Below are 13,439 nucleotides of genomic sequence, written 5' to 3'. Positions count from 1 at the left end.
TCCCTCTCCTCTCCCCAACCCCAAACAAATACATAAGATCTTTAAAAAAAAAAAAAAAGTTGTTTATGGGTGAGATCTATACCACTTCTTTTTGGATTTGCTTTATTACTTGACGTTTTTATAATTAAAAAAATTGGAGGAAATGATAAACACTAGGGCACAGTACATAGGCCTCACGTCTGACATTCCAGGTGACCTGTTGTACTAGTAACATGTGCTTTTGGATAGTCCTGTCCCTAATATTTGGAGACCAAGGCAAGAGTACAAACAGACCAGTCTGCACCACTGTCTCCTCTTTCCACCTAGATGCACCAGCCTCCACGTCTACGTCCCTTCTGCACTTTGTGTGAACTGATGGAACTGTGTAGCTATCAACTCTATTCTGTGTAAATTGATGACAGAGGCTACAGTGCCAGCCCTGGGGTGGTTGGAGTAGGGAGTTATGGGGTTTCCAGTACTCAGAGTGTGGTCTGGAAGACCAGAGTGTGGACATGGGCTCCGTGTGGCATGCCCGGTTGGCTCACACGCTCTTTGCTCAGTGGAGCGAGTGCAGCCAGAGGACGGGGCCCCAGTGGGGTGTCCAGAGAGTGGGGCCTGGGACTGAGGCCCCAGTTGCCCAGGTCTGAGAGTGACATGGACTTTGGGTACATGAGGTCAGAGTCAAGAATATCAGAATGTTTAGGGGCTAAAGGATAGCTGCATTCTGCGTTAGCAAACAGCTTTCCGCTTTGTATTCTGTTACAGTTTATATGGAGTCAAATAGTTAATCATTTCCTGGGATTCAAAAGTAAGAGAAATCTTGGCTCGTTATTTTCTGACATGACCTAAGGAATCTGACAAAATATTTCCAGCTAAAATGCTATTATTTTCTTCGTTTACACTCATCCTTTTCATCAAAAGCTGTGCTTATGACATGACTTCTCCAACTGAGTCCCATTTCCCAGAGGTTATTTCATTAGATTAGAGCTCAGTCTCCAGGGTTTTCTTGCCTTAATACGAACGTTGTAGATCTTGAGCGGGGGAGTGTCTACATATTTCCATCTGCTTAGAAGGGCCCAGTGTCTTTATTCAGTCAACAAGCTCCCGTTCATTCATTGGTTCCATTAATATTTATTAAGCATCGACTCCATACTCTCATGGAGCTGACAAGTGAAAAGAAGTAGATAAGTGATGTAGGAGCTGCGTGCTGTAAGGAAGTGTTAGGACCTGAGTGCCTAGGACTCTGGGTGGGTCGGGGGGAGCACTTCCTAGGGAGAGGAAAGTGTGAAACGCAAGGCCCTGAGACACAGGAATTGATGTATTTAAGAGACAGAAAAAGAAAAGACACGATATTTGAGTTCCAAAGCCAGAATCCGGAGGTGCTGGTTCAAAGAATGAAGCCTCTGCCCTGGAACATTTTCTCAGTCTTTTCTCTCTAGCACACTGTTTTCTATGAGGAGAAAAGCCAGCTTGGGCTTTGGCATCTCACCTAAGCGGATGGAGAGGAGATGGGTCGGTGAGAACTGAAGCAGAGGAGCACAGGAAGGAAACAGAGGACCGTGTTAGTCTGTGATCATAGGGCCCAAGGCAGGGGGAGAATTATGTACCATTTGGGGGCTGGGACCCCCCAAAAAAGGGCCCAGAACTCCCCTATTGCATTTTTACATCAGACGGTCCCAGGCAAGCCAGGATGGCCATTGCTGGTCACTCATGCCTCCTTTTTATTATCTATTTGCTTATTTAAAGCATGAAGCCAAGATCAAATCCCTGACAGACTACATGCAGAACATGGAACAGAAGAGGAGGCAGCTGGAAGAGTCCCAAGACTCGCTCAGTGAAGAGCTGGCCAAGCTCCGAGCCCAAGGTAAATAATAGAACTTTGCAGGTGTTGAGCTCTTGGACTGTATCAGATACTCTCTAGTTGGCTGAACTCATGATGTTTAGTTCTGCTCAATCACAGCATTTCTAGATCTGCTGAAAACAATGGAATACTTGCGGGGAGGAGGGCGGTTAAGAAAAAAAAAAGAACCATCTAGAAGTTTGCCCCCATCCAATATCTGCTTCTCTTCCCGTTTCCCTTGGTCCACCCTGCTGCCCAATTCAGCAGCTTCTCTCTCTCCTCCACCTCCTGCCTCCGGTCTGTTACTGCGACCTGTCCATTTGACCTGTCAGATGCGTGTCTGCTTCTGCTCATCCCTGCCTTTATTTTCACTATCCTTAATCCTAATTAAGACTTGAGGCTACATCCACCTAGAGAGGGTCTCACTCCATCTGTTCCAGGCCGGCAGCTGTGCCGCATCCCAAGGAACTGTTCTAAAATCACATTCAATCTTGTGCCCAACCCCATGCCTCCGACCCTTCCTTGGTGTCCCACTGCTCTTCACACAGTCTGAGTTTCTCCCAATGGCTATGTGAACCCTCCACCCTTAGAACCAGCTCTTCTGGAGAAGAAATGTGTGGGAAATATCAGAAAGGGAGACAGAACATAAAGACTCCTAACTCTGGGAAACGAACTAGGGGTGGTGGAAGGGGAGGAGGGCGGGGGGTGGGGGTGAATGGGTGACGGGCACTGAGGGGTACACTTGACGGGATGAGCACTGGGTGTTATTCTGTATGTTGGTAAATTGAACACCAATAAAAATTAATTTATTAAAAAAAAAAAAAAGAACCAGCTCTTCCCTTGGCCAGGCAGCCACCTGATACCCTCTGCTTAGGGAAGTGCCTGACACATAGGAATCACGCAATACATATGAAGAAATAAGAAATTTCAAGAGAGGTAACTAGAAATGCAGAAACCAGAACAGGATTAAGGGACATACACGTTGCGGTGAAATAGAGCATATGTACCATGTACCGTGAGTTGCAATGAAAATTGTTAGAGCCCTTTGGAAGGCATTTTGAAAATAAATAGTAATAATCATAACACTTTTCATGCCTTTTGATCCTCAAATCTCAAATATTCATTGCGGACTTCCTTGTATGGGGGGGAGGGGCAGAAAAGGAAGCCACCTGAAAGTCCCAACAGGTGAACGAGCTATGGGACATTGCTTAACAGGACACGTGTTTTGTATGGGAGGCGAGGTATGTGGAGGCCGTGTAGCCATGCTTACAGTCAGCCTTAGATTAAAGGTCGTAACGTGTAATCTCATCTTTACCATGGTTACAGCATTCAGGGATCAATGGTTACTCATGTTCCAAGGCCTGCAGATTAATACTCGTAATGAAGATGGTTTTCATAGGGTAGTAGGTTGGTGGCGACGCTCCTCTTTTTTATTTCCTATATTGTTAATATGGATACTTGCTCAGTAAACATTGTGTTCCAAATGCCAAGGCAAATCTAAAAAGATAGAGGACATCCTCCCTCCCGCTATGACCTTGTCATGTTTTCTTTATGGGATAACGGATGAATGTTAGAGATAGGATGCTCCCCTTAAGACCTGACGTGGAAAAGAACTTTTCTGTCTCATAAATGGCGTCTGTGGTGGAGCCACTGAAATAAAGTGACTAGATCGAAAGCGTAGTGACTTGAATGACACTGTTTTACACCGTTGCGCAGCCCCCTCTCACAGCCCTGCCCTCTGCTTGCTCGGTGCCCTCAGCCACTGCCCCTGACCAAGAACAGGCTGGGACGGACTCCCCCTGCAGGGGTGCCTCGAACACGGGGCCCTCCTGTTTAATCTGGGGTGTGTTATTTTATATTCCCATTTTCTTTGTTCTGATCCTTAGATTTTCCTGCTCCAGATTCTTAGAGAATAAACAGCTTTCCCACGGGAGGTACATTAGCTGTTTCTGGAACTCTTAAGAGTGCCATGCAGCCAAATGCCACTAACCTTCACAGAGTGCTTTATAACCCACAGAATGGTTGAGGTACACTGCCCCGGGGCTTGCTCACCGAGGCCGGGTGTGAGGTCATACGCAGCCTGGTCAGTTCTGACCCTGAGTGACCCCTGCCCAAGTCAGCCTCTGTCCCCCTCCAGACGCCCTCCCCTCCCGCTGGCGTGGGAGGCCTCCTTCAGCCGAAGGTCTCCCTTGGGAGGCCCATTCTAGGATAGCGTGGTTGTAATTGGTGATGTGAGCGCATGTTTCACTCCCTGGCCATCCTTTTTTTTTTTTGTCTTTTATCGTTTAAATTTTTTTTTTTCTTTACTTTTGGATGTGAGTCCTGCCAGTTAGATCTTAACTCATCATTTAAAATCCAAAACAGAAAAGATGCACGAAGTCAGCTTCCAGGATAAGGAGAAGGAACATCTGACGCGGCTGCAGGACGCGGAGGAAATGAAGGTGTGTACACTGCCCCTTCCCGGGCGCCCAGCGTGCGTTTGGACTGCGTTTTCTGATTCTAGGAAAATCTGTCTCCTTCAGAGATGCGTGTGGCTGTGCAGGAGGGAGGGGTGGGGGGAGCGGTGCCAGGCAGTGTGGCCTGGCGTAGGACTCAGATGAAGACGGACGTGTCCAGAACCCTGAGAGGTCCGTAGCCAATAGTCTGTTGCATTCACACGTGCTTCTTCCCTGCTCCTGGGGGAGACGGAGAGAGCAGCCCCTCCGCTCGCTGCAGGGGCTACAGCACTGAGGTGCTCTCCTTAGGAAGTGGCGGCCCTTCCTTTGAGTCAAAGAACCACCCCCCCCGCCCCCATTGACCTTATTAAAGAAGCACTCCAGATTTGAATTTCCATTTTACACCGAGATCTTTATTTTTGGTCACATTTAACGTAGTCAAGGAGAATGTAGGAAAAATGATTGGGAAATAAGATATTTAGGTGAATTAAATGAGATAGGAGAAGACGTAGAATCGTGATTCATTTTGGGCCAACCGCAGGTCCTTTGGGGTGTAAGCCCATAGTTGAAACAGTGCCTGTGGCCTGATCCTGCTCCAGCCCGACTTTGCTGGGTCCTTCGTCTGGTTTCACATCACTTTGGTGCAAAGGTCTCCTTTGCACATCACCATAATCTGTGCAGGGGCCGGGGCAGGGACGGTTCTCTAAGTTTCACAGGTGCGTACGTGTGGGTTACATGGCTTGCCTGAGGTCACCTGCCCTCTGACTGACCTGGCTGGAGGCCATGTAGCTCAGGTGAGCCGTAGAAAGTCACAGGAAAGCTTTTTATTTAATGAACGGACTGATCTGCTCCTGGGGCCCACTGGGTGTAATCACAGATTTGGGGGGTTTGTTGTGCCAGTAAAGCAGGGCGGGTCCTGGGGGCCCCAGGTCGGGGATTTGACAGCCGAGGGACGTAGGGTAGGAGGTAGAAGCCATCCAGGGCCTGTCACAGTGTGGGCCATGAGCCAACGAGTGGATGACACATTTCTCGTGGCCTGGCTTGCAGAAGGCGCTGGAGCAGCAGATGGAGAGCCACCGGGAAGCTCACCAGAAGCAGCTGTCCAGACTTCGGGACGAAATTGAGGAGAAGCAGAAAATCATCGATGAGATTCGGGAGTGAGTCGGCCCAGAGCTCTCGGGACACGGGGGCGTGGGTGTGGCTCTTGGGCCGGCCTGGAAGGACGCGGCGTCGGGCCCAGGTCCGCTCCCTGTGGCCCGTGGGCTTTGTGCTCTGCCCTGTGCTGCAGCGGGCTAGACATGCGGCTGCCGACTTCTGTTCTCCCGTCTGGAGCTGAGCCTCGGGGGCTCTGGTGGGGCAGGTGGCAGGCGGGTGTAGCCACCCATCCTGGTGCCCCCAGGGCCAGGGTCATGTTGGTGACTCAGCTGGGTACACACATGCCCTTGTCGGTGGAGGTACTTACTGTCTGTGTGAAACCGTATATAAAAAACCCTTAGGTTGGTCCTGACTCAGGTCCTGACAGGCTAATAAATACTCCAGAGAAAGACCGTCAGCTCCTGCTGCCTCCTCACCCAGCCTATAAATGCTCCCTGCACAACCCCGAGCCTCTGGTCACGTGGGCACACTTCTTAGGGGCGTGTGTCTGTGCTTGTGGACCCGTGGCATTCGCCAGGACGGGGTTTTCGCCACTTGTCCCAGGTGTCAGCCCCTCGGAGCCATTCTCCTGTCCTGTCGTGGCCACTGAAGAACCCCTGCCCTGTAATGATCCCTCCCCGCCTTCTATCGTACCGTCCTGCCCCTCTGTCAGAATAAGCCAGCAAGCTGGAAAGTACCTTCAGGGTCCTCTCCTTGAGGTTTCTTACATTTTTGCACTGTGAGCCCCTCGGCAGTCTTTGAACCCCTTTGCAGAATAATGTTTTTCAATGCCCCAGATAAAAAGATGAGGGAAAACAAAGAAAACCAGTTCTGTTGAAATCCAGCTCTAGCCCCTGACACGCCACCCACAAGATGTAGACTAAAGGCTCCCTCCGTCCCCCTTTCTGTAGATGAGGAGCTGGACCTCTGTATGGGAAGCAAGGCAAGGTGAAATGAGGTACTTGGGGTCACACCGCTAAGTAGGAATCAAACCGGAGTTCGAGTTTAATTCTCCAGACTACTGATCCAAATCTCATCAGTGCGCGCAAGCCGCTCGCACAGCACATTTGCATTTAGAGAGAGGAGGATGGTAAGAAGCAGAATGTAAACGCCGTGATCCGGCTCCGTGCACGCTGTCTACCTAAGGCAAGCCCGTCTCGTCTTTCCCTCCTCTTTTTGGACCGCCCCGTGCTGTCCCTCAGCTTGGCCTTTCCCCTTCATGCGTGTCCTGCGTTCTTTATTCTCATGAATCACCCTCCACATGTTCCACGCGAGGGAGGGCTGGTGAATGAGTCGGTAGGTAGAGAAGTTTCCTTGGCTTGGGCCGTTCAAACACACTCGGGCACTCAGGGTTCTCCTTCTGAGAGTGTAGAGTCTGTTCCTTTACAGATGCCCGGGCATGGCCCTAAAAGGGTTTTAGAAATTCCACGTGCAAATGTTGACCAAGGGCCTCCAACCGGATGGCAGGTTTCTCTTGTGTGCAGCACACCCTGGGCTTTCTCTGTATTTCCTCTCTCCACACCCCCTCGTTGCAGACTTCACGCAGCGCTGCTTGTGTCAGCCAGGAATTTGGACTTAGGAGATGTTTTCAGATCATCGTATGAGAGAGGAAGGGAAGGTTGAAATGGCCAGATGAGGTTTCCCGAGTGGGTACATGCCATCTGTAGGGCAGACACAGCAGAACTGTTCTGACTATCCTCTTTCTCTGTTTTAAAATATCAGCCCTTTCCCTATCTCATTATTTCTCCCCCAAAGCTCTTGCACAAGCCAACTATAAATATGTTCTCAAAGCCTGATGTTTCATGCCTCTGAGATGTTCTCAGAAATTAGTTTTCACCTGGGCGGGGAGGAAGCTGTGAGGTTGTTCTGTGATCCCTCAGAATCCTCCAGAATTGCCGCCTTTATTGCACAGAACTAATGGGGTTGGAACAGCCCCGTGTCTTTGGTGGGTGCCTCGGAATTTCAGACTCATGTGGAATGTATTGCTTTCTTCCCCTCAATTTCAGTTTGAATCAGAAACTGCAACTGGAACAGGAGAAGCTCAGTTCTGATTATAACAAGCTGAAAGTAGAAGACCAAGAGAGAGAAATGAAACTGGAAAAGCTCTTGTGAGTGCACTTGAAATACTTCCTCTGTTTTCTCTCCTCCCCGCGGAGTCTACTTCTGTGATCCCAATTCCTCAATATTCTGGTTGGGTTGGGCCAATGTAGAAATACACAGAGCCTATTTGTGTGAATTGGCTGGCTTTGTTGATTTATCCATAGGTGCAGATGGAATCTGGAAATCTCTGATGCCCGTTTGGTGGTTCATGATTCCTTTTTATTTTTTAGATTGCTCAACGATAAAAGGGAACAGGCCAGAGAGGACCTCAAAGGGCTGGAGGAGACGGTGGTACGTCAGCATGTTTCCCAACTCGTTTTAGTCCCAAAGCCCCAATTAGTTTGTGATTTGTTGACTTTGTAACTTGACTGTGCCCACCTTTCTCACATACCATTTTCGATAAAATATTTAGGCAAATACCATATATTAGACAGTAAGACAAATGCGGATATTTAGATGCTCCATTTAGACAAAATATCCTGTAGAAAGGTGAAAAAGGTGAGAATTGTAGAATTTATTCCCCAGCTCTTGACACCATGACTATCTGTCCATCCATCCATCTATCTACCCATCCGTCTGTCTATCCACCCATGCTTAGTGCTATAATGCTGGAGGCCCTGAGTGAGAATTAAACTGACTTGTAAATCAATGCCTGAAACTTAACAGATTTTGCACATTGTGACTTATTTCCATTCAGCATCCAAGAGCACTTACTAAGGACCGGTGTTCTTCTAGGTGCTCGGGTTGTTATCAATAAATGACAACGATAAGACCCTGGCCCTTGTGAACCTTGCCTTCAGCCGGGGGGTAGGGGAACAGACAGTGCACAGTAAGGAAGGAAATCATGGCCTCCATTACAGGGTTCTAGAAAACGCAGAGGTCCCACGAGGAGGTGACGTTTGAGCAGGGACTTGAAGCGGGTGAAAGAGCAAGCCATGGGGAGGTCTGGGGAGAGGGTCTTCCAAGCACAGACCTGGAGGTGAGATGATGGTTGGTGGGTTGAGGACCAGCAGGAAAGTCAGTGATGCGGGGAGGAGACAAGAAGTAGGCACAAAAGTGTCAAGGCAAGAGCAGTTGTAGGGCAAGTAGGGCCTTGAGACCTGTAGGGTTTGGGGCACAAGACAGATCAGAAGGGCTCATGTGAAATCCTGCTTGATTTTCTCCGTCCAGCATCTGAGTTCATTAGGTTTGTCTGCCCTGGTTGACGTCCATGTCAGCTGCTTGGAGGGCCCTCGAGAGCCCTTCAAAGCACACACAGCCTGTATTTGAAGACGGACCCAACAGAGCCTCTCAATTTGGTGAAAACATGTCCAGTCATTTCACATGACAAAACAATGGATATTATTTAGATACAGCCATATACTTTTTTTTAAGGTTGATTTATTTAGAGAGAGAGAACATGTGCGCATGCATGAACATGAGCAGGGAGGGGCACAGGGAGAGAGGATCCCAAGCAGATGCCATGCGGAATGGCGAGCAGCACAGGGGGCTCTGTCTCCTGACCCTGAGGTCACGACCTGAGCCGGGACCAAGAGCCGGCGACTTAACTGACTGAGCCACCTGGCTGCCCTGACACAGTCGTACGTCTGATTCCATTCACGTGTTGTGTGAGTTCATGTGGGACTGTGCGTGTCTCCAAGAGCCTGGTTGACCCCAGGCTGTAGGCCGATGGGTGCCCGGGGCTGGGCCTGATTGTGCACCCCGTTTCCTGGGCTGATGTTAGCTGCCCCTCAAAGCCAGGTGGAGGGATGGAGGGCACCGTCCAGCCAGGACAGAAGTAAGATGATTGTGACCCAGAGGGTCTTGGGCCTTTCCAGCAGTGTGGAGAAGGTGGCGGATGGCCGGCTGGCTCTAGGGGACACGAAAATGAAGCCATGAAGTTGCCTCATCTATGTCTATTTTTACGGGAGAAGTGATACTCACAGTTATAGATGATTCTAAAAATTCAGAAAAATACTGAACTTCAAAATGTTACCATATTCCCACTAGCCAGAGATAAGGGACCTTCCACCATGGACTCCCCTCGCTCAGCTCCCTGCCCGTCCTTGCCCTCCTGCAGATGGTCTCATGCTCATGTTCCCACTCCACGCAGTCACTTGTCCTCTCGTGCACTCTGGCACACTCACAGCACACGCGGGCCACAGGCCCTCCCTCACACCCGCAGGTGCTCGCTTCCATGTTGGGTATCTGGCCCCTCCCACCTGCACACTCACCCAAGGACAGACCCACTGACACACTGGCTCCCTTTCTCTCTCTTGCTCTAGCTCACCACTCACACATCCTAGTTCAAACCCCCAGATGGGAACCCCACAGCATGTGTCCTTTTCACTGAAGCTGTACGTGTTCTGTAGGAACAGGCTCATGGCCCTTGGCTGACCTGACCTGAGCTCTCCGTAGCTCAAGGCCTCTTCTGGCTTCTGGAGTATCTGGGCGGGATGAGATGGGAGCAGGGGCGGTGGGATGTGGAAGCTGCCGTCCAGGGGTTGACGTTGGAAGATGTGCAGGTGTCTTGGGGCCCAAGGCAGCCATCTCGCTTCAACGGGATCCTTTGGGCTCTGGGGCTGGACCTCTCCTGCTGTGTTAATGGGCCTTGTGTTTTCACCTCTCTGGTGCCCCCCTCGCTGTCCCCTGTGACAGGAAGCTGAGCCTTTACACAGCGGGCAGCAGCCTGTGACAGGGAAGGTTTCAGGGCAGGGAGTCACGTTGGCTGGAAGTGATCTTGTGCAGGAAGGTTCATTGCTGCAGGAAGCCGACGGTAGCTGCCTGTGCTTAAACATGCAGCTTGCAAACTGTTTTAAAGGTTTTTAACCACCTCTCCTGAACTGTTGAATTCACCTGAGAACAAACACAAATGAGATAAAGCTCAGGACTCCATAGTATGTGGTACTTAGGCCCCGAGGACAAGGGACCTGTGCTTCTCTTCTCCTTTCCCTCTGGTGTGGTGGCTTTTTTTATGGAAAATGTCTACTGTGGTTCAGTCAGGAATAAAATCCCTGAAGCAGGAGAGAGAAAGCGCGAGTACATGCAGAGCCGGGGATGGGGGCCGCGATCCTTGGGCAGGGACCTAGACAGCACGTCCGCCTAAGTGTGAGCGCTGAGCTGCAGCCCTGCACCCGCCCTGGAAGGTGGCTAAGCCCCAGACAGGTACCATGTGCACTGTACCCGCAGTAACAGGCCGGTTGCCTTCCTGCAGAAAGTCCATTGCCTCATCCGAGGAAGCAGTTGACTTTAGGTGCTTCTTATTTCAACACAGAATTGCAGACTTGGACCTGGCGACTTTAAATTAACGTAGAGCTTTTATTCCAAGAAACTCCGTGTTTTCATGGCTGTATATAGCCTGTTTCCTTTTCCTGCGAGCACCTGGGAGCTGCATCCCGTGACATTCTATATTAAGAGTTGGTCAACTTAGACAAATTGAGAAGTAGAAATGCAAGTTTATCTCTCTCCTTTGTGGGAAAACGTCTTGCAGGAAACTAACCGACGTAAATGCGTGGAGACTTGAACGGGAGGCACTGTTTTGGTTTTCTCATCTTGTTAACAGAGCTCATCAGGTTTGACTCAGAGTCTTGTCTTTGCGGTCTAATTCCTAAGGGTTCATTTGTAGAAAAATAGCTCAGAATGAAAAAAAAAAAAGCCTCCGAGAAGCTAATTACAATACGACAATATCGTGCCCACAAAGGGAAACAACAAAAGCCAACCGAAGAAATGGCCATCAAATAAGGTACATCAATAAGTTAAGCCTAGCTGATGTTCACTGAGCACATAGCGTGTGCCACAAGCTGTTGTAAGAGTTGTGTGAGGATTTTTACATTTAATCTTGACAACAACCGTGAGGCAACTGGTGTATTTATCCTCCTGTTACAAATAAGGAAACTGAGGCACAGGAAGGTTTGGTAGGTTGCCCAGGATTGCGTGGGTGCAAGGTCCACCACCTGCCTCACCCAGGAGCTCAGTGATGGAAAGCAAAGGCGATGACCCCGGGCCAGAGGGGGGTGCGGAGACCTGAAACACGTCGGTCTGCCAGGCTGGGAGAGGTTGTGGGTAACGTCCCACTAAACTTGATGGGGTTTTTGTGTAACACGTACGTAATAAATTAGAGGGAAAAGAATCCATTTTGGTACAACACAGCCAGCTAGGGAATTTCCATGAGAGACCTTGTTAACTGGAGTAGTTGGGAGTGAAAAAGTTCTGTTTAGAACGCCACTGACGGGGGCGCCTGGGTGGCTCAGCCGTGAAGGGTGTGCCTTGGGGCCCCGGTCGTGATCCCAGAGTCCGGGTCGGGCTCCCTGCTCAGCGGGGAGCCTGCTTCTCCCTCTTCTCCCTGCTTGTGCCCCCCCCCCCCCCCGTTATCTCTGCCTCTCTCTCAATAAATCTTTTTTTTTTTTTTTTTTTAAAAGAACACGGCTAACCATAGGCTCTGTTCTCATTTACAGTTCAGGGTTTGAGTTCCCAGTCCCTGCCCCTCGGGGCACCTTCGAGGGGTGGACACGTGGGGGGAGCGCCGGGGCCTGGGCGCTGGGCCCCCGGGGAGGTGGGAGCGGTCTGGGTCACCGGGGCAGCCACGCGGGGTGGTCCGGGGCCCGATCCATTCCCAATTCAAGGTGTCTCCCCCGCTCCAGTGGCGTCTTAACCATCTTCTCTTCCAGTCTCGGGAACTGCAGACTCTGCATAACCTCCGGAAACTCTTCGTCCAGGACCTGACTGCCCGGGTTAAAAAGGTGAGTTCCATTTTGTGTGAACAGGACTGAGAAAGAAAAGAAAAGATGGACAGAAAGAATCATTTTCAGTTGAAATGCCGCTTGCTCAAATTGGTGCTGGTTGTGGTTAAAAATTAATTACTTCATGCCAGAAAATGTATTAAAAGAATGTACTGGAGGCAAAAAAAAGAAAAAAAAATACTTGGGAATATTTTTCCATCTGCTTTTCTCCTTCTCTCCCTGGCCTTTCATTTCAAATGAGCACATACCTGTCTGGCCGCAGCGTGAAAGCTGCTGTGCGTGATGCGGGGGAAACCCAGGGGGTGTCCGCAGGCAGTGTCGCCCCGGAGCGTGCTGCGTGGCGCCAGAAACCTGGAGAAATCGAGGCGGGAGGCCCCGTTTGCCTGTGAACAGGCCGTTCAGGGACGGGGTCCAAGTAGGCGAAGCACGTGGACACGCGTCGTGTTTGCTCCTCCTGGCAGCCGTGTTCGGGGTTCTGTTCTCTCTTGGTGGGGTAGGCTCGGAGGCCCAGTAACTTGACCGAGGTCACGCGCTGGAAGAGCTGGGGGTCCTGCGACTTCTGAACCTGGCCTTTGCTCCCCGGGCCTCACACCGTGATCTCGGGGAGTCGCCGGGTAGCGAATCCCAGAGCGGCTTGCAGAAGTTTCAGGACGGAGGAAGAGGAGGAGGCGGCCGGGGAACTGCTCTTTAAACATGTGGACGTGTAGTAGGACGGAAGGAAGATGTGTTTCAAAGTGTGCGTGGGTGTGTGTGTGTGTGTGTCTGCACACCTGTGTGCACGCGTGTGAAGGAGCCAGGGGGAAGAGGCGAAATAGATTTTGAACAAACGAGGAGGGGATTGACGGAGTCTGAGCCGAGAGGGCCAGTGCTAGCAGCGTAGGCGGAGGTGTCAGGCTTGGGAAGCCGCGGTTTCCAGGAGAAGTCGAGATGGACAGATTTGCAGGAAAACACAGGCCGGTGGGAAGGTGCATCCAAGGACTTTATCTTCTCAGCTGATGTGGAGGCTCTGTCCTCGATGGAGAAGGAGGGGAGAGAATGGACAGCCTCAGCCTAGGGAGGGCCCCGCAGGCATTAGTCCAGGAGGTGTGTGTCTCCAACTCAAGGTCGGAGCATGCCCTGGCCGTGGCCCCTGATGGCGTGGTCCTAGTGAATTTGGAGGCCTGGAAATGACAATAAGGAAAGGTGGAGAGTGAAAGGAGAGTTTGAGGCCTGGATGGCAGTGGTGGGGCAGGT

The 13,439-nt window shown here is 50.6% G+C and overlaps 1 protein-coding gene across 2 annotated transcripts in view; it reads left to right on the top strand.

Moving 5' to 3' along the window:
* Positions 1 to 13,439, top strand: part of LOC129514572 (kinesin heavy chain) — a 151,817-nt gene that overhangs the window by 117,133 nt on the left and 21,245 nt on the right. For both annotated transcript variants that reach the window (XM_055333248.1, XM_055333247.1), the window contains exons 17-22: positions 1,726 to 1,843; positions 4,184 to 4,260; positions 5,302 to 5,411; positions 7,395 to 7,496; positions 7,719 to 7,779; positions 12,135 to 12,206. In XM_055333248.1, the coding sequence (XP_055189223.1) occupies positions 1,726 to 1,843; positions 4,184 to 4,260; positions 5,302 to 5,411; positions 7,395 to 7,496; positions 7,719 to 7,779; positions 12,135 to 12,206 (540 nt within the window). The remainder of the gene's footprint in view (positions 1 to 1,725; positions 1,844 to 4,183; positions 4,261 to 5,301; positions 5,412 to 7,394; positions 7,497 to 7,718; positions 7,780 to 12,134; positions 12,207 to 13,439) is intronic.

Source organism: Nyctereutes procyonoides, unplaced genomic scaffold, assembly GCF_905146905.1.
Source record: "Nyctereutes procyonoides isolate TBG_1078 unplaced genomic scaffold, NYPRO_anot_genome, whole genome shotgun sequence".
In the NCBI taxonomy this organism is placed as follows: domain Eukaryota; kingdom Metazoa; phylum Chordata; class Mammalia; order Carnivora; family Canidae; genus Nyctereutes; species Nyctereutes procyonoides.
This window is presented reverse-complemented; position numbering and strand designations above follow the sequence as displayed.